The sequence below is a fragment of the Rhipicephalus microplus genome, chromosome 4 (assembly GCF_043290135.1).
Source record: "Rhipicephalus microplus isolate Deutch F79 chromosome 4, USDA_Rmic, whole genome shotgun sequence".
NCBI classification, from domain to species: domain Eukaryota; kingdom Metazoa; phylum Arthropoda; class Arachnida; order Ixodida; family Ixodidae; genus Rhipicephalus; species Rhipicephalus microplus.
The window spans coordinates 79714513-79742405 of record NC_134703.1 but is presented as its reverse complement, the minus strand read 5'-3'; the positions used below and the strand labels follow the sequence as shown (position 1 = coordinate 79742405).

At 45.4% G+C, this 27893-nt stretch overlaps 1 protein-coding gene across 1 annotated transcript in view; it reads right to left on the bottom strand.

Moving 5' to 3' along the window:
- LOC119172145 (histone-lysine N-methyltransferase 2A) overlaps positions 1–27893 on the bottom strand; it is a 92198-nt gene that overhangs the window by 45016 nt on the left and 19289 nt on the right. The window contains exons 4-15 of the mRNA XM_037423157.2: positions 26124–26303; positions 24131–24217; positions 23513–23677; positions 20739–21612; positions 17467–17514; positions 11171–11711; positions 8226–8336; positions 7601–7711; positions 5285–5425; positions 2908–3003; positions 1947–2058; positions 526–581 (exon numbers count right to left, since the gene is read on the bottom strand). Of these exons, the coding sequence (XP_037279054.2) occupies positions 526–581; positions 1947–2058; positions 2908–3003; positions 5285–5425; positions 7601–7711; positions 8226–8336; positions 11171–11711; positions 17467–17514; positions 20739–21612; positions 23513–23677; positions 24131–24217; positions 26124–26303 (2522 nt within the window). The remainder of the gene's footprint in view (positions 1–525; positions 582–1946; positions 2059–2907; positions 3004–5284; positions 5426–7600; positions 7712–8225; positions 8337–11170; positions 11712–17466; positions 17515–20738; positions 21613–23512; positions 23678–24130; positions 24218–26123; positions 26304–27893) is intronic.

The following is a 27893-nucleotide window of genomic DNA, read 5'->3' as shown; positions in this document are numbered from 1 at the left end:
CAACGACACAACGGCACTTTCTGTGAAAGGCACATTAAAAGAAAGCAACACTATGGCACGTTTCAAGCGCAATTGTCACGAGAAAAATAAGAGGCCACGACTAATCCTTTCCCATCACACAATGCGACATTGTAGCAACACCAACATGGAGGTACGATATAGTAGTCTTTAAAGAAAGCTTCAGATTCATTAAGGAATGCAATATCGTGGCTCAGTCCATTCCCATTTACATAGCGAACCCAATTGATGCAGAACTAAACTTGCACTTAATAGATACAGCTGCGATGTACCGATCAGAGTATGAAAACTACACATACCATATCACATAAATAATTGTACAGACACAGTGGCAAGTAGAAGCAATTCAAGTAAAAAAGGAATTGTTTTCTTTTATTCACCATTATGAACAAAATTTTTATGATGCTGAATTTCTTGGTGAGAACGCCTAAAACAATTTCGCTACTTCTAGTTCTACGAGAGCCTGAAGACGAACAGAAAACCATTCAGTGTGGGGCAGCCACATACCATTGACTCGTAATCATCATCTTCATAGCACTTTTCACAAAGTGGGCAATAGTTTCCTGAAAAAAAGAGAAAGAGCAGCGACATTGAGCAGAACTGCAACGTGCGCTTGAAAGGCGGGCCCTTACTCAAGCGCAGCTGCCCACAAAAGGGTGTGCAGAAATAAAATGAGACCAAAGCAGGACAACACGTTGGCAAAGTGACAAGAACAAAATTATGCATAACTAAACTTTGGTCATTTCATTTTTTCTTCTTTTGTCTTCCTCTTTTAACAGCTTGCTCCTCAAGCTCGAGCCCTGTCCATTCATCCCACCGCAGTAGCCACGCAAAGAGCAAATGACGAGGTCAGAATGGAACGCGACGCGCACCGTCTCTCTTCTTGCTTGAGAGGGCACGCTGGGCCAGCCGCGCTATGCTAGCAAAATGCGAGCTCCGACGCGAGACGCAACTAACGCGACCAGCGTCCGTTGGCGTGACCATAGTTGGCATCGTTCCAAGGCACGATGCGCTTGCGACTTCCGGTCGAATTTGCTGATTTTAACGGAGTAGGGGGAGGAGGTGCTGTAACAAACCTTCACTATTGCAACAATAATAATAATTGTTAAGATTTAACATCTTAAAACCTCTGCTGACCCTGACAAGGCACGTCTTTGTATGATGGTCGAGTGAATGTACGGAGGATTTATGGCTTACTAGATTCAACCTCTAAAGCATCATTGACTTCGTGGATATGGTGTCATTTTTTCCTTCCACTACCTGGCAACTGCTGCTACATCTAGCTCGCTTTACAATTTATTGTTGGCATAGCTTCCTTGCATTGATGGGCAAGTAAGCATTTTCGATACTTTCCTTGTTCTTCATAGCAATTTCCACCTCTTGTTGTATATAGCTTTTCCATGTAATCAAAGGACATGCTTTTATGTACTGCCTTCTGTATTTTTAATTCGAACAAAAAAAGAACATCTAAAAGGGGAGAGTGGGCAAAACACTGCATTTTTAAGAAGTCAAGTGATCTCTTGGTTATCTACAGTTTTTTACAGCTGGCACATAAATACCGGGACATTGTAAATAAACTAAATTTATTGCGATTCAACTCTAACTTCTGCAAAGCCCATGTACAAAATATATAATCGTGCTAATTTATCTTTATGCCCTTTTCATCACCTCTTGATCCATTCCTGCCTTTCTCTTTGTAGTTTTTTTTTTTTCACTTCTTTGCCTTTATTTTCAACAACAGTTAGTGTATGACCACTTTTTCGTAAGTAGCAGTCGCGCTGGTGCGTGCTTTGTCATCTGAAATTTTCCCGAGATTTGATGAACTTGTGAAAGAGGTTTAAACATCAAAGAACCAAGTCCCCGCTGTTAGCCACCTTACCAACAATCATTCGTTATAAGCTACACCGAACACTCTTCCCAGCGCTCACCTTTTTCTCGGAGAAGCATGCACTCGTGGCACAACGAGAGGTCGAAGTTCCAGGAAGAGTTTTTGGATGAGGTGGATCCGCAACTTTTGCAGCATATGCACTTGATGCAGACCTGAGGAGGGCACAAAAAAATGACAAAGAAAATGGACACCACTGAATTTCTTCGTCCCTTCGACTGAATGCACACATGCGCTCTGTCGTAAGAGTCTCGTCAAGCACACGGCATAGGCTGGTCAACTAGTTGCATCTCTCTAGTTGGCAAGTGGCACGTCACATTTCATGTCCGATCGCTTAGCCTACAAAATGTCATTGGCATGGACGTCCTCCACTACCACTTCTTGAATTACTGCCGGCATGTTCAGGCGTGACCCTAAGAGCACAACCTTTCACAAGCTTCATAAGAGCAAGCTAGAGCGCACCCCACGACAAAGCCGTGCGAGTAGCCCACTTGAACAACTGCATTAGGGGGTGTTTTCACAAGACTTTCAGGTCCTAGAGCATGCTAGAAACCTTGGCATTCTGGAGCGAAAAGAACCGGTTTTCAAGTATAATCGACACCTTTAATAATTCTTGCAAAATTTTCTTCAAAAAATTTTCAATACATATCGACGTTCCTACAACAAATCTGATACCAGTGTCACAAATGTGAGCACACCCATGAGCAATCGTTTCAAAATATCACCCTAACCAGCAATATTCAATTCTAATGTCGGTGCTTTTTTTGTGTATGTGTACAAGTAGAGTACAGGCACGAAAGTCATCCATAGCACCTTCAATGCTTTACAACAAAATTACACACAGGCTGAGGTGCTCACATATTTGTCCGCACCACAGACACGAGAGTCGCAAGTAACGCTACTTCGGTGCAGACCTGGCTAGGTCCGGAATGCCTTCTCAAAAATATTTTGTGCTTCATCCTTTCCACATCACAAAGAATGGCATCGGTGGCAAAATTTCTCACCCAGATTTTCTTTTTCCTGGATGGCTTTGATGGATAGCCTGGGCCCAAGCAGTCTGTGTGGTACATTTGCTGGCACTTGTTGCACCTCAAAAGTTGCTGCAAATTAAGGAAGTGTGGACATTAAACTTGATACGCGAGGAGTGTTCATAAAGATTGTATTATCGGCATGACGAAAGGGGCAAAAAAACTAAATTCAAACAGTTCATTTTTTCTCTACCTAACCTAGTCCTAAAATCATGCACGCGTACAACGTTCATAACACAAATGAGGCTATCGAAAATAAAACTTACAGAAATTCGAAGCAAAGTTGAGATGTCAGGCTATAGACCTATACTACATTTTTGCAAACTGCAGCAGGCGCTGTTAACATAGTGAGCAGCTAGTAGCAACGTCGCAGCGCATAGACTCCGCCCTGCCCAAGGCTTGCCACAGCTTTCTATGATCACGTGACAGCTGGAAGAGCAGCCGCAAAACTGTCTCTGAGCACCGAGCGTTGGTGTGCCTACCGTATGTTCACTGGCAGCCGGACGGCCATGACAGAGGAAGTCTTAAATGGCCTCAACAAGGACTCTGAAATGAACCTGTAAAAGCTATGCTGCATGCAACTCTACCCCAGATAACCTCACCATACATTACGCATCTTGACACCACGACTGCGACTGATCCACAAAATGCCATCTTAATGTAGTCTCATGTGTGGATTTTGATTTGTTAACTAATGCAATAGTGGACCTCCTAGCCCCACAAGATACTCTTTTCTGTGGTATGAAAATGCGCAAAGTCAAGTTAGGCGCAGGTCCATGATTGTTATGGTAAATCCTCGCACGTAAACTTGCCGGTTTAGTTGATCATTCAAATTCGAAGGGCACAATCTCAGCGAGATTCTAATTGGAAAAACAGCTGCGAAAACGTACAAATAATTACTACATGCATTGGACAAGGCTGCTACATATCTGCCAGGTTTTCCAACGCAGGTCGTGGTTATGCCTGTTCGATAAAGTCGAGACAGCGAAGGCCTACAGCTTGTAAACAGACACAGAGCATTTGACGCTTGTAGTTTCTCTGTGGAGTCTGACAGACGTGTAAATCTCTTGGAAGCGTTATCGCAGCCAAAACAGCTGCATACAATTCGAACAAGTATAGCAGAAGTCATGCTTTCGTTCACTGCTGCATTAATGAACAGAGCCACACCTTTAGTTCATGCTAATACTACAAAACCTTTCTGATCCATCTGACCTCTAAATTCAACAATCGTGATGGACTTTCCACATTTTGCAAAGCTATACAGCTTACGCCTTTTAAGCATGCTTCTAATGGCTTATGGCTTACGCTTTAAACATGCTTCACAAGGCTCAGAAGCGACGAATTTTTCGCAACGGTCTTCATAAAAAGGGAAGGAACAGCAACTTATTCCACCTCTTTCACACTTTTCAGTGTAAGTAACCACGACGCATCTCGTCGGTAAACCATTTTTTCTTCTTTGCAACATGGCAAACAGAACCCGCTCCAGTGAAAACGCGGCAGCAACTGCAGTAGGCACAGCAGTTTTTGCTTACAGTATGAAACTAAATGCCCGATGACAGCGGCATTGCATTTTCGTGACGTTTTTCCGGTGGAATTCATCAATAACTTTTGTTCGCCTATTGTAATGCTGCACTTAACTGTGGCAGCAGTGAGGAACCCTCCAAACATCAAATAAGCAGCTGGCATGCAATGCACACAATCATGGGTGCAACAAACAAGCAAGGATAACCAAATGGCTCAATGGAATGCCTGAATAGCCAACTGATAAGCTGCAAACTTTCAGGGAAACAAAAAATTGAATGCTGTAGCCCATTGTCCACCGATCAATTCAGACTACACGGGAGTTCCTTATGTTACGTTCAAGTAATCAATTTTGTACACTACCGAGCATTCTGGAAATCCACGTCACATTCGACAAATCGAAATCAAGTGCTCATGAACACATTCAGCTGATTAGAATGCTACACTGCACCTCAGAGGGCTCCCAGGCACTCTCAACTTGGACCTATAAGCGAGAATATTTTGTGGCTTTTTGGTAAGGTGGCTTCTCAACTTCGCATAATGAATGGCAACACACACAACAGTTCCTTAGCTACACACCTTATGTTTCTCAGCACCTAGGTGCTTTGGATGTTCGGTACAGAAGATCCCCTAACATGTTTCCCTTCTAGCCTCTGACTGCTCTGAGGCGTGTTTACACATTCACCTCAAATCAAAAGAGTCACATTGACACAATCAGAGTCAGTGTCCAATAGCTAACAGGTCAATTTATCACTCGCTGTTACGGCTCTAGAAAGGAATCAGAACTCGTAACTAGGTGCACAGAAAGGAATAAAAAGTCCGAAGCACTCACACTACTCCGGTGTCCACAGACAATGCAGGCTTGACACCTCGGGCAACACCAGCTCTCTCGGTCCATGCCTGGCTGCGGCACTTCTTCGGTGTCAAGGCAGAACCAGTGGTATGGCTCGCAGCACACAGTGCAAAACAACAGCTGCAGGAAGAATCATAAGTCCTAGACGTCAGCACAAATGTGTAAAAAAAAAAGAAAAGAGGGAAACAGATGCTATGGATTAGCAAGGCAGAACATGTGGCTATTTCAAACAGCAGGATATGGTTGGCTGTGTGAAAAATCAAGTACAGCTCTGTCTCAGCTAGGCAAAATATGAATCTTCACAGAAATGAACCAGCCCAAATACTGTGTAACTTCGATTATACGTCCCCGACTACGCGATGACCCACTTTTTAGGACAAATCAGTTTGGTCCTGGCAAAATTCCCACAGAGATAATGTATTAAAAACCTCTGTAATATGACGCAGTTTTACACCGACCCCGCATCTTGTGATGACTTTTCGATTCCGCCCAAAGTAAAAAAGAAAAACATCTTTACTCGCATAAAACGTTGACCAAGTACTCACAAGTGCAAAATGTCAACATGAGTTCCCCTCGATTTATGATTAGAAAAGTATCGATTGCGACAGGATGTCTTCTTGGAATGGAAAATTTATTTTCCTGGCAGTTCATGCACTTCTGCATACGTATCGATCATGTACGTGCATATGCAGAGTCATTTATTAGAGAAGCTCTGCCCAGAGTAGCATCAGCCTGTTATTTTCATGTTTTCGATCGGTGGAAACATATCCTGGTTAATGTACAGCTCATCTCCAGCCTTGGTTTGTAGCACTTGCAGTCACAAATTTGAGCACGCAAAAGGGCACTGTGCAAAATAACTTTCACTTGACGTCAACGTTCATTACAACCGCGGGACATCACTAGTTGCGCTTCATAAGGCAACAAATTACAATAGCTCAGTCGAGCACGAAGGCATTCTACACAACCTCGTGAACTCATAGTCTGTCGCTATTTAGTGATGGCAGGGACACTGTGTCTAACTCTCCTGATGGGAGGCTGTTGGCAATGCAGTACCAGTCTCTTTTTCACGTGCAGGCAATTTTCAAGCTCAATTTATCAGGAGAATGCGCGTTGGATTCAATTTTTTAAAGTAGAAAATAAAAATTCTCTTACACCTGCCTCAGTCAACGAATGCTGCCATTGGCAGCATTAGGGGATTATGGCAGCACATAATCTCCATGGGGGATTGACAGTATTCTGTAAATAAAATAAATAAAAAAATAAAAGAATAATTTAATCTGCCTTCTTTGGAGAAGCACAAGGTCGTGTTGTGGGCTTATTCGGGCAGCCTGCACCCATTTTATTTGTGCAAGGCTGAGTGCCACTGCCCATATTCTTAGTTTTTCGATTATATGACGCTTGGATTATACGACAGTTTTGTGTGGTCTTCTGAAAGTCTTATAATTGGGGTTCCACTGCATTACACTTTCTGTTTTACTTTACCCATGAACTGCAAAACATGCATACAATTTGAATGATAACACAGACAGGACACAAACACACTAAAATTTAGTGAGAAACACGAAATGTTTTCAGTATTCAAGGTGGTTAATGTTCAATAAAAGTTCGGCAGACACAGTTCTGTTGTGTCAATTTAAACAGGTACTTGTCTTCAATGTTGCAGTGTGAATGATCTGAAACCCACATAAGCCGAGAGATTTATGAAATCCATCAAAATGTTTGTGCAACCTCGGCCAAATATCAGTTGCTACTCTACATTTCTTCTGTAGGTGGCACTGCTGCATGCAGACCTGAATATTGAGCAAGTCTACAACATCAGGCTCTGATTGCTTGGGGACTGTACTTGTGCTCTTTTGAAGGAAGTTTTACAATACACTGCATGCAAGTGAGTATTGTAAAGCTTGTGACGTTGGCACAAACCTAACATCATGAGAGAGACTCTAACAATAGAGTGTCTTACAATAAATTAGTATATGTTGGCAAGAACATAAAAGTGTATTTGGAGCCTGTTAAGAACCCTACTCTGACTTCACCTTGATAACTAACCCTGCCCACTTGCCAACCTAATTTACTGTAACAATGAAACTGAAACACTTACACCACTTCGTAGAGAAAATTGTGCAATGTCCGAAGTACAGGCTGCATTTATTGTTGATCATATGAATTCGGCTGACATCCCATTCGTCAAACGTTGTCACACAAACAACTGACAGTGCAGCTCAATTCTGAGCACCGCAACTCGACGAGGGTAAAAGGAAAAGCGAAAACAGGTAAAAAAGAAAGCCCAACACGCACCTCTTCCTCTCCGGCACTTCCACAAAGAAAGCAGACCGCCTGCACTGCAAACTGCTTTGCTGACACCAGCGGGAACCCTGACGAAAGCAGCTTGGACCGCTCGTACTCGTCCTGAAAACAAAACACCACAGGTGGCGTGAGCATGAATATGGGGCGAGTCAATAAGAAACCAATCAAACAGTTGTTTAAGGAAATAAAGCAGGCTTTCTTAAACAGGTAATATAACAATCGTCAACTTATCGAATGCTTGCAGTTGGTGCCCCTTTAAAGAGTTGTCACCACATAGAAAATTTTTATGAAACCTTCACCTGCTGACATCCAACACTATAAACATTGAATTTAGCAGCAAAACGCCGTGGCCAAGTGAATTATATCGCATGCTGTTCACAACCAAATGACTCGTGAACCATCACAAAAATAGTAAAGGCCAATCGGTCCTCGTTGGCAGTGGGGAGGGGGAGAGGGCTGGCCAGCAAGCATTGAACTGAAACTAAACTCTGTGTTTTTTCAAAATTCTGCTGTCTGTAAATAATGTCCGCTGTATAAAGTCAAACACCGCTACAATAAACGCCGTTTCAAGACAGCACAGCAGCGCTGATGCCCCAGCATACCAGGAAGCACTTACCCACAGTAAGGCCTGAACCAGGGGCTGGTTTCCATGGCCCACAGATTTCTTGCTCAGCTGTCGTGAAGACAGCGGGTGGTCGACAACCTTGGGCACCAGAGGGGCATACATCTAGAGGAGAGACAGGGAGAGTGCGACTTTGCTACAAGTGCTGACACACAAAGGTTATACGAACCCTCATGAAGTATAACTTCATTTGCATAAATTTATGGCAGAGTGTTATGCAACCAGCCAATTTACATAGGAACACAACCATACAGGTTCATTCGGGCATTCCGTCACAAGCATGCCGCCACAATGAGACAGAACAAAGTCATAGCGGTAAGCCCGGTAGAAGCTAGCTGCTGTTTGTGCACCACACAAAAAGGAATACACCTAGACTTCGGTACAGTGAACCCGGATATAACAAAATTTCGGTTGAAACAAAGTAACTAAAAAATAGTCTTGCAATAAATAGTGTTAGAAATAAACCATTAAATATAACACAGTTTCGGATATAACAAACTTATTTTCACGTAAGATGCAACTTTGTTATAATGGAGTTTGAGTGTAATACTTCAATGTTGAGGACAGCAGTGATAAGGACCACTCCTTCTGGTGACTTTAGGTCAGGCCCGCCAAGTCGTTATAGTCAGTGGAGCCTTTGAAAAAAGACCCGACCCACAAATAACCTACTTTTTTTAATATGAATGTTCAGTCTCTCTCTCTCTCTCGACTCCGTATTCGACACAGAGACATGGGAGTGTCAGTGTCGCACCGAATGAGTGTTAAACAGTTTGGAAGGCAATATAATGAGCATGAATGTGGTAGGACCTAATGATTTCAAAAAAAAAAAGATGAAGGGCCATGACATAATCCCCCAACAATTTGTGGTTTCCCCTGAAAACTGCAAGTAGAGGGTCTATCATGCATTTTCATATCTGAAAAGTGAACTGCATAACAATATTTCGGTCTAGTGGCTAAGGTACTCTGCTACTGACTCGCAGGTCGCGGGATCGAATCCCGGCTGCGGTGGCTTCATTTCCGATGGAGGGGGAAATGGTGTAGGCACGTGTGCTTAGATTTGGGCGCACGTTAAAGAACCCCAGGTGGTCAAAACTTCTGAAGCCCTTCACTACGGCGTCTCTCATAATCATATGGTGGTTTTGGGACGTTAAACCCCACGTATCAATCAAACAAACCATATTTCGGTGCAGAACAAAGCCTGGAAGTTGGGCGCAATAAATGCTGCCCACTACCGGTTACCACCATTGTGCTATTGCCGCATGTGACGTAATGAGCAGTATAGAGCGGAGCCGTGAACTTTTACCACAGTTTCAGCCATTACAAATTGTTCAGTTTTAGTGCCAAGCTGAAGGAAGCTAATATATCTTTATTTCATGCACAAATGACCACGGAACAATATTTTCGACGGAATGCAGACGATCGCACACCAAGCTGCATGTTACATGACAGCTTGCCAGTGCACCAGTGTTGCCCATCCCTCGCACGCCGTATTATAAACTAGGCGCCGCAGCTAAGGCCCATATTCACAAGCCAACCTTATCCTTATCTTTTCCTCACGTCTTTGCAGTGGCGCATGAACTCTTTCGTGAGTGGAAGCAGCTCATCTTTACAGTGCTTTTTCTTTTAATATATATATATATATATATATATATATATATATATATATATATATATAAGCGAAAGAAATGTATACTTGAGGGCTCGTTTTTCCGTGTTTGACAATATTAACTAGATCTAACAGACAATAATGCCAAGGAAAACGGTAACAGGATGAAATATCAATAGAAGATTGGTTTGGAAACACTGGGCTGCTTTGTTTGTCCAATGCACGAAAGGCACAAAACCAATTAGGAAAACGCAAGATAAGGTTTGTGACTACCAGCCTGAATGCGCCAAAAACTTCACCAGCTTTATTGAGAATCAACACAGGAATTAATAAAGACAGATTATGATAGAAAATTGGGCATCATGACCCCTACATTTGCTTAGTTCATTATAACAATTCACACATCTCATCAAACTCAAGTTTCAAATACAGTGGACCCATTAAATGGAACCTGAAGCGACCAGTGAAATATGTTCCATTTAACAGGAATTCAGTTTACTCAGAGATGACCAGGGGTGGAATAATGCAAGAACGCAACCATTCTTGTCAGGAGCATGTGTTCCCTTTAAAGGGGCTCTGCAACACGTCCTGAGCATGGTCAGAAAATGCTGCCGATCGGTAGTAAAGGCTCCCGAGAACACACGAGCCAAGTTTTATAGCGCAGCATGCGGTTGCAGTTCGCAATAAGTTATCGAAGTCAGCTAAAAATTGCTTTCCTTTCTCTTAACAAATGACGGAGGAAGCTCAAAAATCTCTTGTAGAAGGCCTCCCACCAGCCATTGCCAGATTTGAACATGGCGCGCTCGCTTGTTACAGGGATCGCCGCGGAAGGCCGCGACTTGTCCATGCGTGCACGCCGATCACATGGAAAAACCGCCAATTTTGAAGAAAAAAGAAAGAAAACTGATCAGGGTCACGACGCGCGTGAGACATATTTTCTTTGCCGTCCCCCCTGCTTAGCTTTCAGTGTTTTCGTCGGGACGAGAGAAGAGAGAACGCGATTGCAGCAAGCGACAAATCTTTGCCAGCTCTGCTTCTGCTGGACGTATTCTTGATATTTTTGCGTTGAATTCGTGAGGCAATAAGCCCTTCTAATGAATCCATTCTATGGTCACTTGGAAAAGTGTTTCAGGGTCCCTTTAAGGAGCAGTTCCATTTAACTCATTTCCGTTACTGAGAGTCTACTGTATATGATGCCCAATGGAAAAATTTCATTCACATGGTTACAACTCTTGCTTTGTTGTTCCATTTTGTTATAATCAGACAGGAGTATAGCTAGTGACATTAGGTGAATAAACCACCGTCATAAGAGAAAGTCAAGTTCCCAACACACCTTTGCCTGCAGCCTGGCCTCCTTAGCAGCCACGCTGTTACTGCCACCGGTACTGCTATTCCCAGTGCTGTTGCTGCCACTGCTGTTTTCCCAACTGCCCTGGCTTCCAGTCTCCTGGTCAGCAGTGACACCCCCGGCCGAGGAACCATTCTCTTTGGAACCTCTTGACTCTTCGGCATCCACTCCGCAGGGCACCTCAGGCTTGCACTTGGCCGCCAGGGGGTTTCGTGAGGATTTGTTCTTGGCGAGCAGACTCCTCGGGGTCTTTGCTTTCTTGCCGGCTTTCTCCTTTTGTCTCAGCAACCGCTTGTACTTGTCCAGCTTGGGCCTGTACCTTTTAACTGGCTTTGGTGGCAGCATCATCTTTGGCTTCCTCTTCTTTCTCGACTTGGCTTCCGGCTTGTTGCCGGCTTCCTCCTCGATCTTGCATGGCTGCGGGGGGCTCCTCTGACTTTGCTCCGACGCCAGCTCTGCCTCGCTCGCTTCAGTCAGTGTGGAACGGTTCCACGGCTTCAGGGACAAGTTCGAGCAGCGCCTATGCCTGCAAAAGTGAAACATTACGTTGGAAATTAAAAATTTAATTCTAGAGAGCAAGGAATGTCAAAAGATTATCTCATTTTTATTCCACCCTAGGCATTTGCAAGCTAATCACCATTATTACAATCCCACACCTTTAAAGAGAGATGTATTCAGTGAATTCAAGTTCACCACTGCCATTGCCACCAGTGAGTGTAATGTACCTGACTGCTGTCACGCCAATTCCGTTTCTACCGCAACAGCCATTTGCAACAGATCCGATCGTCTCCATGAGAATGGGAATCGCAATATGGCCCAAACCAGAAAAAAGGTAGTATCCAACGAGAGAAATCAAGCAGGCATGAAAGCAGGGATGGAACAGAGTGCATGGGCTTGGGAGCAGTCCTGGAACTAGGCAAAAGGGCAATTTATAGCAGGCCCAGATCATCAAAAAAAGACATTTTGGAGTAAATTCATTTTCGAGCAAGTTTAGAGCAGTCGAGGAGAATGTTCACAGTAGATATATAAACTCATTTTCAGCAAGTTTAGAGCAGTCGAGGAGAATGTTCACAGTAGATATAGCCCCATTTCACAGAGCTTGTGAAGCAAAATTTATCCAATGCTGCCTTTTTCGAACTCTAAGCTAAACTGTTAAACTGCCTTATTATTATGCTAACAATTATACAGGTACTCTCGATGAGTTTTCCCCGTCGCCATTGCCATAACGTCCCACATAGAGTCCAAATCAATATTATCCATCCACTCATCACATGTTGTACCCATACGTAAAAAGCTAAACTATGTCGTACCCATGCGTAACAAAGCTTAACTGTTAAACAGCCTTATTATTCTGCTAACAATTATATAGGTGCTCTCGACGGGTTTGCCCTGTCGCCACTGCCGTAATGTCCAGCATGAAGTCCAAATCGATAACATCTATCCACTCATCACATGACTTACCCATGCGTAAAAGCCCACAAGTGGGGGATCAAACGAGCAACTAAACGAACCAGCCCATCACCGTCACTCGGAGGGTGCATGCGATAGCATCACTCCACTTGAAAGGCCTGCTGTCAAAGCAGAGACGAAACAACCCAGCCATCTTGAGAGAGGATTAAAAACACAAAGGGGGGATGGGCGGGTGGAGGTGCCGCTTGAGCAGCAACTGTGAACATTGCTTCTAAGGGCGCGGTCACGATCACTTGCTCTACGCCCTAGCTCGGCAGCAATCAGCGGGCGAGTCTTTTACCCCTCGTACACACTCTCATCGCGAAGAGACTGTGTGAGAAGTGTTGCTCTCCCCAGTATGGCGACATTCTTTTACAGCAGCGTTTTGCAGACTTACCCGAGATCGGATCCAAAAGAATCAGCTGCCAGCCTTACTTCATACAGTCAAACCTCGATATATCGAACGGCGCGGCAATCGTGAAATAGTTCGATATATCCAGAATTTGATATAAAAAAATCACGAAAAAATGCGTCAACAGCTTGCTGAAAACAACCAACGAACCGTTCAAGCGTGGTGCAGTAAATACTCACTTGAAGATTCAAACATAGCATTTATTGTGTTGGTTTAAAATATTGAAAAAGAGTCGCCTGCTTTTTGTTGGCCATGGCGTGTTTGACGACTGCGTTCTCAATATAGTCCAGGCGATCCATAAGTGATAGGCCGGTGCCTTCAATCGCACCGCAGTGGCGGCGCACAAGGGCCAAGGCAGCTACGACCTCAGCTGATGTCGGGAGCGGAGCACCATCAGCGCTTGCAAGATCCACCTAGGCAGAGTCTTCATTTGGCTGCTCAGCAGTAGCTTCGGCGACAATCTCCACATCCGTGAGCTCCGCCGTTCGGAGTTAGGCCTGTCGCGCACCACAGCGCGCAACAGGCTGCGGCGTGAGTCCGGCTGTAAAGCGCGCACATGGCGCGCCCATGCCGGCTCGCCTGACTGCTTTCCCTTTCCCGGCGGCAGCGCGGGCCGCGTCCAAGACAGTCGTCAGCGTCCTTTCCCTCCTATACTTTCCTCCTCAATCTTTACCTCCCACTCCCCCTTCCCCCGCGCGAAGCCGTGTCGGTGCCTTCGTATTGAAAGACAATAACAGCTCCGCGCTTTTCTCTTCACTTTCCTCATTCAAGAACCTCTGCCGCAAGGCTGTGGCGCGCGTACACCGCTACGTTAAAGTGGCGCTTTTGGCGCCATCGATGTGCGCAGCATTCGTAAACGCCCGCCGCTCTACCACTACTTACTAAAGTTGCGGGAAAGCTCGCCGCCTGTCAATGGAGCGTGGGCGGTTTGGGGTGGCTGAGTTCGATATATCCATTATATGTCAAACTTTGTTCGAAATAAAAAATCAATAATGCATGCAATTTCCCGCATGATATAGGAACCGTTCGATATAGGCAATAATTCGATATATTCGTGTTCGATATATTGAGGTTTGACTGTATAACATTATAAGTAGTTGCTATCACATTCATTGCTCAGCCCTTGCGGTAAAACTGTAACTTTTTCTATGTACAGTCACTTTTTATTTTCTAACCTGAACTCGCAAGCACAAACTGCCAAGTCAATAAGCGCCATATAATGGAGCACAGCAGCAATATGAAGAAAAAACGCACGTTCACTTTATGGCAGTCCTGTGCACCGGACTTTGCTAGGCTGTTAGGAGAACATGAACACCACCCACTTCTTTTGAACACCATTATCATAGTCCTTTTTTTTTTCTGAATGCTGGCATCAAGTTATAAAAAAATACAGTTTCACTGCAAGAGCGAGCAATGAATGCGACAGCAAAAAAATGGTAATGTTATGTAAGTAAAGCTAGCAGATAACTCTTTAAATTCCATATTAGCGTCATTCTACAAAACGAAGGTGTAGGAGAATATGGCCAGGCCAGGAAGAGATGCTGCTTTCACAGTCTTCACATTGGCAGTGCAGTGCATAAAAGGCCATCTGCCCTAATGCCTGCCGAAAGACTGGGCCAAGACCAGCGATCCCGTTTGCACCTTTAGAATTAAGGTTCACAGCTGCTGCCCTAGCGATCAGCCTTGATGCAATTAAAACTATAATTGTTCCAATAAAACTGAACACACAATGTTTTAGCTACATTTTCGGGAATGGGGATTGATGGCTGTTGCGTCGTGCAGCTAAGCTTGGGTGCAGCGGAGTAGTACGGCACTGATAAACGAGTTTTGCGCAACAGGGGTAGTTCGGCGCAGAAAAACAAGTTGCGAGCACATTGGTGCAAACGGCGCAGCTGTTTTTCCCCTGTGAAAGAGCCCACACTGGTGGCACAATGAGGCCACCGTCAACCGAGGTGGAAATGCATGTTCTGTTGCTGATGACCAACAGTTGGCCCCGCATGTCCTGACCATTTACACGCTGTTCTACAGAAGCACCTGACGAAAAATTTTATGCTTTCAAAGATTTCGTTTTATAATCTTACTGAACAGAAGTCAAATACATTCCAGTGGCAACTGTTACTGAATGTTGCACCAGCTATATGCTGTGCTAACAGTAAAACAAGCACTTGGAAGCGATTCCAGAACAGGCATTGCTTGCGAATGAATCAGTTCTGAATAAAGTTGAATCGACAAGTCTTACCAGAGAGATGGTGGTTAACAACTTTTTTCAGACCAGCGAATTGAGGCGTGGGCCCAAGCCGTGCCAGAGGTGGTGATGGACCCGCCTCTCTCAGCTGCCTCCCATGCTCCCTGGAAGGCCCATGTTTGATCTTCTTGATCTGAGCTAATCAGTGCGACTTTCCACCATGCCCCAAGCAGTTCCGAGGAGACTGCATTTGCACCCTGTATTTGTGGGCATTCCCACAAAATATGCTCTAAGGTGGGGTGCCTCATGCTACATAGTTTACGCGAGTCATATGTGTATAGGTCGGGGTAGATGCGATTTAGGAGCACCGGGTTGGGAAATGTTCTGGTTTGAAGTCTGCTCTAGTCAACCTCCTGAGATCTGTCTAATTTAGAGCTAGGTGGAGAAAATCTGCGCCTTGACTTTTGGTAGAATTGGATAATGTCGCGGAGCCTAGACATTCTGCCCCTCTCACACCACTCCTCTCCTCCCGGTACCTCGTGAAAAACTCCGTTGCGAGCGTGGTAAGCAAGACCTCGAGTGACGCGGTGAGCTTTCTAGACTGCCACACATTTTGTCATCGGTGAGCTAACCATTGTTTCAACTTCTGACAAAGAAGTTGCAGCATTCACGCGCAGCTTGATTCCTTGAGACACGTTCTGTTTTTTTGCCTCGTTGATCAGCATGTTAAAAATGAGTTTTCTACGGCATGAAAACCTTTCATTCCTTTACCGAAGGAGTTTGTCTCTAAAACGGTGTGTTCCTAGAACCATGACATTATTAGGACACCCAAGCAGGAGCCATATCGCTTGCTGAATAATTCCTGCTCCATGCTCCAAACCCTGGGAGCTTTATAACCGTACACTAGGGAGACGCCTGGCACTAGTGCTTATGGGAGCTACAATGCATGGCACTTCAGCAACTATGGGAATGATGGGTAATACATGGATTTGCCTAAGCTTCGTTCTTTCGGCTCCATGCCGTGTCCTGCAATAGATTTATCACACGAAAAATTTCAGCATAAATTCAGCGGTACCACTTAATCACCTTGACCATTTCCTACTGATGGATTCAGATCAACTGATGTGGTTCACACAAACCACTCTTTTATCCAATACAGAAGTCAGAATAAAGCCATAAGTGCATTTAAACTCACAAGCGTGAAGAATAGGCTATTCCAAGTACTACCCATCATTCCCCTGGTGGCTCAACGATCACAGGGCCACAGTTCCCTGCAGTAAATTTTGAAGGGCCCTTAGACCACCCAGAGGGCGAAATTCAGTTGTGGTGGGGAAGTTGTGCCCAAGTGTACAACGAACACAGAGCTGTGAAAAGTTTCGAAACGATGCAATAATAGGGTAGTTATTGGCGTTTGATTATCAAAACGAACCGATTACTGCTTTCACTCTTTTTTTCCCTACCCTCCACTGGCATCCACTTTCAAAGCCGTTCGCGCCGAGAGCCCCTCCGGGTGTTTCTCTGCCAATCACGCTTTTATTATTATTTTTTTGCCTCCTTGACTTATCCCCCCCCCCTCCCAACACACTTTTTTTTTTACTTCATGCTTTTTCACTCTCCTCTCATATCTCTCCTCTTTTCACCTTACTCTTCTTCAGCTCGCTGTCCCTTCACACACCGTTCCCCCGCGATGTATCAGTTGAGGTGTTCTCACATGGCAGACAGTTATCGTGCACTCCACGCCCCATTTTGACCTTTCCGTCTTTTTCTCAAAAATCACCCCTACCTCTCTACTCTCGCGTGGCATGCAGGTTCACATGTGGTCTATGCATGCAAAGGTGAGCTGCATGGAGGTGGCGCACGAGGGCAACATGACGAACAAGGAGCGTGGGCAACATGACGAACAAGGAACCGTTGCTTGCAGACAAATCAGTTGCTACACCAATTGGAGCATGAATGCGCAACGTGTCAGAATGTGCTGTGCCACGCATCCCACAGAGGCCAAAAGGCCCGGAGAGGAGGAGAGATTGTTTCTTCGAATTTGTGGCACGTCGGCGGCATGTAGCGCTGCCATGTGTGGCGTCGTTGATCGTGACGACATTCTGCACACAATGCGCGTGTTCACTTGAAATGTTTGAAAAAATAGCAGAGGTGGTTTAGGGGCCCTTTAAGAAAATGTATGCCCAAAACATCTGTGAACTCAACAGAAAGGCAGAAAAGGAAACAAAAAGAACTCACAAGCACGCCTGTTTCAAAAGGTTCTTTCCTCCAAATTTCTTCTTGTCTCTGCAAATGACCAAAAAAAAGGCATATTCTTAAGTGGCAATTGCAAGAACATATTTTCATTGATGACACAAATCAAAACTTCAATGTGCCCCAGCGAGGGGGCACTATCAAGTGACACACAACTAGGTTATAGCACATTTGTGCCACACGTTGATATCAGCGGCTAAGAATGCATTTAAAAAGAATATATCCATTCTTCAATATAAATTGCACCACTCATATTCCTTTTCATCGTTCTCTATGCTTAACCTCACATTGCAATATTTATTTAACTGATGTCATCAGCCACCATGATTGTATTGCTGGGAGTGAAAAAAAAAAAACTTTAAGCGATCCTAGACGACTGATTGGGGACGAGGTACATACACGAGATGATCGTCATAAAAGAAATAAATAGTAAGTAAAACTTCGTCAATTCGAAAATTTTTTATGTCCTTGCACTACGGCCCCAGCAATCATAAGCATTATTTAAAAGAATTAAACCCTTATTAAATTAATCAACCCTTATTAAATTATTTAAAACCCTTATTAACCATTATTAAATTATTAAAACCCTTATTAAATTAATTAAGTTTGGCCACACACCTGGTTAATGTAAATGATTTATGGAGAACGCCAAGTGCAAAGCACAACAAATGTTCAACGAAAAGGAGCAAAAGCAGTGCTAGCATCCAACCACAATGATGCGGTGCAGTCTGCACTGCCACACTCATTAGTACAGACCATACGGCAATGAGAAGAATGCTTCGTATTTTTTTATTGTCAACTTAAATACTACTCCTTTGGTTGCAAGCCAGTACAACTGTGTCATTACCATACATGACTGCATTATTACATACCTAAGGCACACCTTAAGCAGTTGCAGCACACACTTCCATTTCGACTGTGCATGCTTAGGCAGCACACATGCCTTTCACAAATGCATGGAGGCTATTTACGATACTGTCAATAGCTACTAGTTTTCTAGCGGCATTGGTTGTGAAAAGCAGTACTTCACAAATGCACAGACTCCATCCGTGATCACATTGTTCCGCTGCTATGTTATGTCTGCAGTAAATGAAGCAAACAATACTTCCGTCTTGAATTCGTGCATATACAGTCAAACCTTGTTAGTACGTACCCACTTTAAACTTACAAATGGTTAAAACATAGTTACAATGAATCACCGACAGAGTCTCAAAGAGACCAATGCATTTGCGCACCGCTTAAGCCATAGAGGTTGTCTTATGCCTACTGGTTAGTGAGTACCAACCGTCTACCGCGATAACATTTTGAACCATAAAACTTTACTGTGCTGCTGAACTTCCAGATGCCACAATTTGCCGCAAGCGGTTTTCCATCATTTTGACAAATGCGAAGATCAGCCAATTAAGTATTAAGATTTCTGCACGACTGCGGCAATGCCTTTGCTATAATCATATGCAGAAAAATTGAAGGCTACGTAGATGGTGGCCCCCAACAAACTGATATATATTACCGTCGAAAAGCCTCATCACAGTAAGCATCCCCAGCTATCTATTTGGGCACACACGTGGCGTAGCACCTCTTTAAGCCTACTGTACGCTTTTAATAGGTGGCTACCTGAACGTGTTGGGCCGCCAATCGCTGCTGCCTCGTTGTGTGGGACTGTGTTCAAGAGCGCACCGCTCTGCAGCAACACAAGCAGCTCACTGTCGTGGAGTTCAGCATTCCGGGTCGCATGCAGTCGCGGACACTGAGAAACCTTGCTGTATTGACGCTAACATGTGCACCGTACAGCAGGCATAGCTCTTTTGTAACCATACTGCATGCTTTTATTAGGCACCAGCCCAAGCACGCCTCTGTTCGCTGCCAGGACTGCTAGAGCATCACAGAGTGATGCAGAAAGCTCGTCATTGCTGCATTGATTCAACAGGCTATTTTTCATATCTATGTAATTTGTCTGAAGTAGGGTGGGCATATTCTACAGCAAGCGGATCAGCAGTTACAGCTTGCGCTGAGTGGGCAAAGTGCTGCACACCGCTAGCCAGTATAAAATTTGCTCTGTGCGACCGTGCTGCATTTCAAAACAAATGTGTCAGTCTTTGCTTAGAAGCAGACCACGAAACACATGTATCGCAGAGAGCCGCTTATGCCCGTTGTGTCGTTATACTACGCTGCATATCCCGGGCCCCGCAGTAGTTTTAAAATTCTCCTTGGCATCGACACCGTGTGTTATTGGACGGTAGTGCAAGTGCAAGAATCTTTTATGCACTTTGGCAAAAAGAAAGAGATGAATTTGTTGTGGGTGATTCAGGCAATATTTGCTGTGACACTATGTATTCCTTTGTTGACGGTAATGATGCACTTCAAGAGATGTAATTTGCAAATGGTAGTTAATGCGCAGTCCGTTTAGTGCGTAGTTAAGCCACCGTTCTAGGTACGTACATATTAACGAGGTTTCACTGTACACTGTGCGAGTCCCTTCAGAAATGTAAGGACACTGCTAGTGGCCATGCATTTGCTTTCAGCAGAGGCAGGACTTCGTATCCGTTTTGACTGTGTAATAGACAAGCTGTCATAGACGAAGAGAAATTTTGCAGCAGCCCACAGATTGCCATCAAGCTTACAGGCCACATTGTGATGGTTGGACAATCTGCTACCAGTCAGCTCTCCCTCTGGTGAAATATTACTCTCGAGGTTTTACTGTACAGGTAAATACAAGCAAATGTGGAGGCGCCCTAATTGCTATATATAGCACTCGTTTTACGTTTTATTGAAAGACAACACAATTCGAGATACTGAGTCACTCTCATAATGTGCACCAAATAAGCATGTGAAACACATCGTCCAGCACAAAGAACATCTAGAAGTACGGTGCGAGCAACGCGATCAATTTATCTCGCCTCTTTCATACTGTGCAAAGTGAGAGAAATGAGATTAGAAAAAAAGAAGAACATAATTGTAAGTCACACTCGCCACTATAGCTTTTTAGCTTCTCGCTATCCTGAACTCTAACCGAAAATGGCAAAATAATTTATAAAACTTAAGTTGCCAAAGTTTTTCCCTTCCTGTGCCAAAATAAGCTCACACCATGAATTGTGTCGTGCTATACAACTGAAGCACAACATAGTACTGTGACAAAAAACAACTTGTTTATGCCACAATTGTCTTTAATGAAGATTCATAAAAAACTAAGCTCCCCTATTGCACGAAGGAATTATAAAACAAGCAGAAATATTCATAAACAAGCAGCATACACTCACCGGCAACAGGCACACTTTCCACAGTCTTCTGCCAGGCAACCTGGACACTGGTTGCAGCGGGCCTTGCGAACCCTCGTGTAACCAAGGTTGGTTATGGAACCCCGGTTCTGGTCTGTCTTGCGTCGCAGCGCCCTGCCAGACCTCGAAGTCTCCACTGGCACCTCTCTTTTAGCACTTTTATCCGGGGCAACATCTTCCATGGGTGCCACCGACGGGTGCATCTTTTTGTCGGCGATGTCGGGCGACTCCGTTCTAGAAGGCTGCATTGCCGGCGGGCCGATTTCATCGCTGACTGCCTCCTGCTTCACCTGCTTCACAAGCTGGTCGAGCTGTCCCACCACCAGGCTGCTCCCTGCGCCTGTTTCGTCGGTCTCCGATTTCCTCTTCTTCGCCTCCGGTATTCTCGGTACTTCTGCCGCCTCCTCTGCTCCTTGCTTCTCCTCCTGACCGACCTTGTTCTCACTGTTGCTCGTTGCGGTGCCCTCTCTTCTCTCCTGCTGGCCTTGCTCCTCCTGTGGAGGCAACTCCCGTTCTTCCGTGGCACTGCCGTCTTTCTGTTCCTGCCTGTGTTGCTGCTGCTGCCGATCGGGCTGCTGCTGTTGATGCTCTTCATCCTGACTCTGTTGCCGCTGATGCTGGTCGCGGTGTTGGTGGTCCGTCCTGTAGTTGTGGTCCTTGCCGCGACGCGACCTCTCCTGCGGTGGCGGAGGGTGATGTTGCTCGTCGTCCCTTCCAGGCGCACTGCCGCCACCTCTCCTCTCGTGGTCCCTCTTCCGGCCCCCCTCGTCTCGTTTCCTGCCTCCACTGTCGTCCCTCTTCTTGCTGTCGTCCTTCCGGCGGTTCCGCTCGGGCACCTCAGGAGAGGAGTCTTCTTCTGCGAAGCAGTAACCAAAGTTTTGCTCTCAGAGGGGCCCTGCTGTATCTTCCTCAGTTATCATAGAATGACCACTTTTCTATTCAACTCTCGTGCCTTGCAAAGACTCGTACCTTAAAAATTTTCATATCCATCAAGCACACTGTAGGTGACATTACCACACAAAACGAATGCTTTGTCTCTACTTCCCCTGCAATAAGTACACTAGAAGCTACACCGAAGGAACAGCAAGAAGACGATGTGCCAGTACTCAGTTGCGCTGCCATGCATTTTTCCTTCTATTTTCTCTGACCATTTCAGCATACTTTTGGTTCAAATGTGCATAGTGCCTGCGGCACTTCCCAAGCGTACACGACAGAAGTGATCTTCGAGATCGTCCGTTGGAGTGCAGTTAGTGAAATAAGTCAACACTTGCCATACCTGCTTACTCTAGCTTGCAGCACAGTTGATAACACTATTGAGAAGAAGCAAGTGACATTTGGCTTTTCCTAGCAAGGAAGGTTACGTTTTCTGCTGCATGAAGTGTGATAATAGGCCACTATGAAAAAAAAAGGCATATATTTTTATTTTTTGTTTTTCAGGAATGCAACGGCATCATACACCACTCTGAATGTTTGCCACTAATGTGCGTAGATGTCAGCAATCATGCCGAATCTTACAATCACAGGGCACATGCACGACTGTGTGAACAAAAAAAAAAAAACATGTTCCATGGCAGCTTGTAGGTTATGACGAGCAAATCCCTCAAAGCAACCATTATATTTTTTTTAAAAACACGTCGCATTTCCCATGGGGAGCACTGTATTGCAGTAAGCGTGACTTAATTGACAAGCGTTCCACAAATGATAGACTGTAACGGCAGAAAAATTCATAACCCCCGTCATTACCTGTTACTTTCCTCTCACTGTTGGGTGGGAGCCGTTTTTGGGGAAATTTATTACCGTGCCCGTACCATATAAAGGGTTATTCAAAATAAGGGGATCTCATGGCCTGCCGTTCCCAAAGCTGCAGCACTTTTTCAGACTCATAACATTCTTCAAAGCAAGTTATGAAAGTAATCTATTACTATACTGCTCTATCAAATCATGTGCACAAAATAAACAGAGCCTGCACTTGTGAAAATTGAGGCTAGCCCGCCGCCTTTGCACGGGCTTTGCCGCCTTTTCTGCCATTCTCATGTCCCAACATGACTCCTCTCCTCCGCTGCCTGCCGCGCTGGGAGAGCGAGGAGTGACGCTTAACCCCTCTCACCCGGTAGTGAATGTTGTCTGTGGAGGCGCACGAGGGGTCTCCCGGGAGGTATTGCGCGCGCGCGTCGGGAGTGAGAGAGACCTCTCCAGGGACGACATGGGGGTAAGCACGCTTTTTCTTTCCGTCCGTCGGCTCCCTTTGTTTGGGGCTCATTCGGACTTCGCCAACAGTGCCTTGCGCCCGCGGCGACCGCTTACCTTATGTCGCCCCCCTTCCGTACGCTAGGCCGAAGAGCGGTACGGTGTCCTAGTGCGTGGCCAAGCTACGCCGACTCGTATCTCTCTGAAGTCAACGCTAGCACCTTTGCCCTCGCTCGAGCTACCGGGCCCTTTGTCCCGGTGTTGCTGTGAATCACTTTTACCATGGAGACGTGCTCGCAGCACCCTGTGTTGTACTTCTCGCTTGTGGCGTGGATAAGCCCATTTGCTTTCCCGCCGCGCATTTGCAGCAGGCTCTGTACTGAGTTTTGGTGTTGTCGCAGGCAATAAAGTGTTGCGACCTTGAGAAGTACTGTGTTCTCGCCATGGTGACGGTTAACGTGTGCCCTGCGGCTTGCTAAAACCGGACCCACGCTAGTGGCCGTAATCCTTCGGGATACGAGTACACTACACGCTACAGCTACAGTAGTACTGCTCCAGCCTTCACTCACCTTGCGAGGAGTGATGCACAGCAAGGCGGCTCTTGTCCTCCTCAGACAGGGCACTCAGGCTGATGCGGCCGGCAGGCGCTGGTGGGAATGTGGCCTGCTTCTGCCCCAGCACGACGGCTGCGCGCCGACACACGTGCTTGATGCGTGGCCCATGGGTGCTCTTGACTGCAGAGAAAATGAGACGGAGAGTTTTTGTCTCATCGAGTGTCATTCTTTTGCCAAGTGCTAGGGAGCTCTTAGCAACTGAAAATAACAACACAGGATAGCAGGGGAATGCAAATAGTCTAGTGATTTTTGAGACTAAATATACTGCAGAGGTGACCAAAGCTTACACTAAGGGGTGACGCCAAAAAAAGCTGGTGGAGCATTTCCCCACATTCGACAAGTGCTTTTCAGTATGCAAAAGGATGCTAATATTTACTAATGTAACAAAGTTTTCTGTCCCCAAAAGAATAATTCTGTTGTTACTACTCAAATATACATATATATAAAACTGATTACAGAACCTTGCACAACACGCAATAAGCCAGAAAAAAAAGCTGAACACTCACACTACTTGGACACAGAGTCTAAACTAAGCAGAAGCCAAACTAAAGGAGGCACCAGTGTGCTGCTTACTTGAATCGCTGCTTGAAGTCAGGGTATCCTGTGAATCATCTGGACTAGAAAGAACAGGCTTTGGCATTTCTGAGAGGTTCTCAGCGCCTGCACGAAGGAACAACAAAGGCGGTTTGTAGCACAGCCAATGGTTAAAGCTGAGCAAGAAAACAAGCGAAAACATCCACCGTCTAATTCTGTCTCAAGTAGTACCGCATTTACTTGCGTAATCCTCGTACTCGCACAATTCTTGCAGCCCCAACATTGCCCAACAAAAACACATTTTTTTTTTTTTTTGCGCGAGTAATTATCGCACCCCCAAAAATTGCAGCAGTAATGTCGTCTGCTCGTTCCAACCACTGGTGATGATAGCGCACGCCATCTGGCCCCATCTCTTGGGCATGAAGTGAACTATCAATGCATGGAGCCTCAATCCAATCCATGCCAAACCAAAGTAGCAAGTGCACGTTGCCGCGGGTATTGCACATTGTATCTGTTATGTGGCTACGCTATGGGGCGATACGGAAACTACGCAACTACTTTCAAGTTGAAAGTGATTAATCATGCATTAAACAATGGCAACGGGGCCGCCGGAAGGCACGAGCAGCCGAAAGCCACCAAGACACGTTGGGCCTTCCATGTATTTAAGACGGGGATAGATGGTAAACGTTATTTCATCAGAAGGCAACTCAGGACGATTCTGTGTTAGATACCCACGAGCCCGATGTCGCCGTGATACGCTACACATTTGGGGGCTCCCACTGAGTGACGAACGCTACATGAGCAAAGCCCACAAGCTTCGCGTACGGTATTCTAGAAAATTCTCTACTATTTGCTTGCAGTTTTTGTGTCTCAAATATATTTTGCCTTGTGTTGAATTTGTGGTTTTATTGTTAAGGCAAGTACTTCTGAAAGCTTGTACGTTGCTGGCAAGAGAATCCCGATTCGTGGCCACTTCGTTTTCTTTTTCACTCTGTACACTTTTGCGGAAAATTTCCCCGTATAATTCTCGCACCTCCCCCACTTTTCATCGATCTTTTCCGAAAGAAAGTGCGAGGATTATGGGAGTAAATACAGTAGTATGATGTTTTTGCACATATGGACTGTAAAGACTTATGTAAGAACTGCATTTTTCGTGTTTTGTTTTTTATTTGACAATCTCAACAAGGTGTGACCCTCGCACGAAAACTGTTATTAACCGATGCAATTAAAGTCCATTTAAGCTAGACTGATGTTAAATGTGTGGCACATTGGGCTAAAGCAATGCCAAAAGAGCTGCCGCGGTGGTATTTCTCTACTCTCGTATTAACAGATGATGCGTGCACATAATGGCTAGATGGCATGGGGCGACTCATAGGACATTATCTGCAAGACTTTTTTGTTTGTCACGGCCAGCCATGAGCGCGGCATGAAGGACGGCCCAATGAGAAGCTCCTAATTTTAAATCAAATGTCACCTCCAGAAAGTAGCAGTGGTAATGGTGGAGTGATTATTTTTCAACTTAATTATAATTGATTGACTAATTGATATGGGGGTTTAACACCCCAAGACCACCATATGATTATGAGAGACGCCATAGTGGAGGGCTCCGGAAATTTTGACCACCTGGGGATCTTTAACGTGCACCCTAATCTGAGCACACGTGCCTACAGCATTTTCGCCTCCATCGAAAATGCAGCCCCCGCAGGCGGAATTCGATCTTGCGATTTGCGGGTCAGCAGCCGAGTACCTTGGCCACTATACCATTGCGGCGGGGCTCAACTTAATTATGGAAAGAGCCTAAGTTTCACTAGCCTTTCAATACACTTGCATTCCAAGAAGAAAGTTTTGTATGGAGGTCGCTCTGCATATACACTGCTATAATCTGAGCTTATCAAATGAACCAAGATAATTTTTGCAAATGGTCTTCAGTAGGTTCCTCGGAGCTAGTTCAAGGAGGGGTCATTAAGCGACAACCAGCATTCTCTGGTATGCATCACGTGTCGGAAAACGTAAAACAAGTATGGGCACTCACGCGTCTTGTCCTCGGATAGTCTCCGTTTCCGTGGCGGCCGCCGTGGACGGCAGTCGCCCCGAGGTGGCCGAAGGTGTCGCTGCATGCGATGTTTCAGGGGAGCCGGGATGTCAAACAAGTTCCAGCAGGCATGCACAAGGCACCCCTTGCACTTGGACGGTTGTGCGAGGTTGCAGTTTCCTGGATGGTTGTAACGCACACAGGAACAAAATGTAGCAACAGACGTAGGCTCGGGCATGTTTGTAATCAATTTTACTGTTTTAGCACACCTGCTAAGAAAACAGAGGAGAAAGGACCATGTCGGTTCTCTGCCTTCTGTTTTGTTAAAGAGTGCACTAACTTTAGTAAAAAGAAAAAGGCACAAAACACACTTATGACTTGTTGCAAATCCAAACAAGCGAAATCACATGTAGGCGCGCACGATCAGGCAGAGCAAGATGAAATGTACTAGCCACTTCAGACACTCTGAATGATATTAAAAATGAATTTACCTCACAGAACTTTTCTAAAAAATGTGAAACTTCGGCAGTTTCTACTAAATGAGAAGCGCCGATCATCACAGCAATGTTTAGTAGTGAACTTGAACTCCCAAACACGGTGCTCTATCAACAAGCGCAACATAGTGCAACATGATGCAATGCACAAGCCAAGTACAAGAGAGTGAAAGAAACAGAACCCTGCAGCTACAATGTGTCCGATAATACTGGTGTGATGAGCGCCACGAGCAGCATTGCAAGAGTTTGCAAGAGCTGCACACGTTGCTTGGTGCATGAGACAAGACCACGAGTACACCAACATCATACAGTCAGCATTTAGTGAATTATGTATTAGGCAATGTTAGCTTTATGCACTGTTGCTGTGCATGTCCCACTTAGACAAGGGCATGCACACAGTAGCCTAGCAAAGAATGCTACTGTGCTAACAATTAACATGCTCACAACATTTGTGCCAGCAGCTGAAAGTGAAACATAACACCTCTAGCAAAGAGTCAACTGAGCACAGTGATACTGATGTCTCCACTCAGCGTTGCCGTTTTCATGCTACTCCGCATTTCAGGAGACCATATAACCCTTCACATGAGGGCTGCGGGAAATTAAGGAACAAGGGGCATGGGCACGAGCATAAGCCATGGGCGCTGCCTCGCACTGTTCTCTTGGCCTTCGATGTAGCCAGACATTCGGGTCCGGATCTCCTCTTCGTTTTTCACATTTCCTTCTGATGCCGAAACTCACACGGTAGTCTGGCCCTTGACTTTCACCCACGAATCAACTACAAATACAGCATTGTATCTACCAGACCACCATCCCCAAGGCAATTTCAACACTCGGCGCTCTACAGGCCGCCTCGACGACCCCGGCTCACAGGCTCCAGGATGTCCTCCACATCACTGAAATGAAAAACCCTGAGCGTGCTCCCAACACCACCTACCTCATCATCTTCAACAAAGAGGTTCAAGCTGCGCTACATGATGAAAAATTGAAGGCAGACTTGACCCCTGCCAGCGAATACAAAGATCCAGTCATCTGCACACAGGCAAGGGTTTGCCACGCAATCGAACCGCAGCCACCAACCCCCCCCCCCCCCCCCCCAACTGTGGCCGTCGCAACTATTTCACGCACTGACCTTCTCGCATGCTCATCGCAGCCGGCCGCGACATTGCCTTAAATCAGCCTTTCGACTCCAACGACGATGCCCAAGCTGCACATCCAGAGTTTCTCCCGCAAACGACGCAACTGGCAAGGATTTTGGGACAAGTTCTAAGCAAGCATT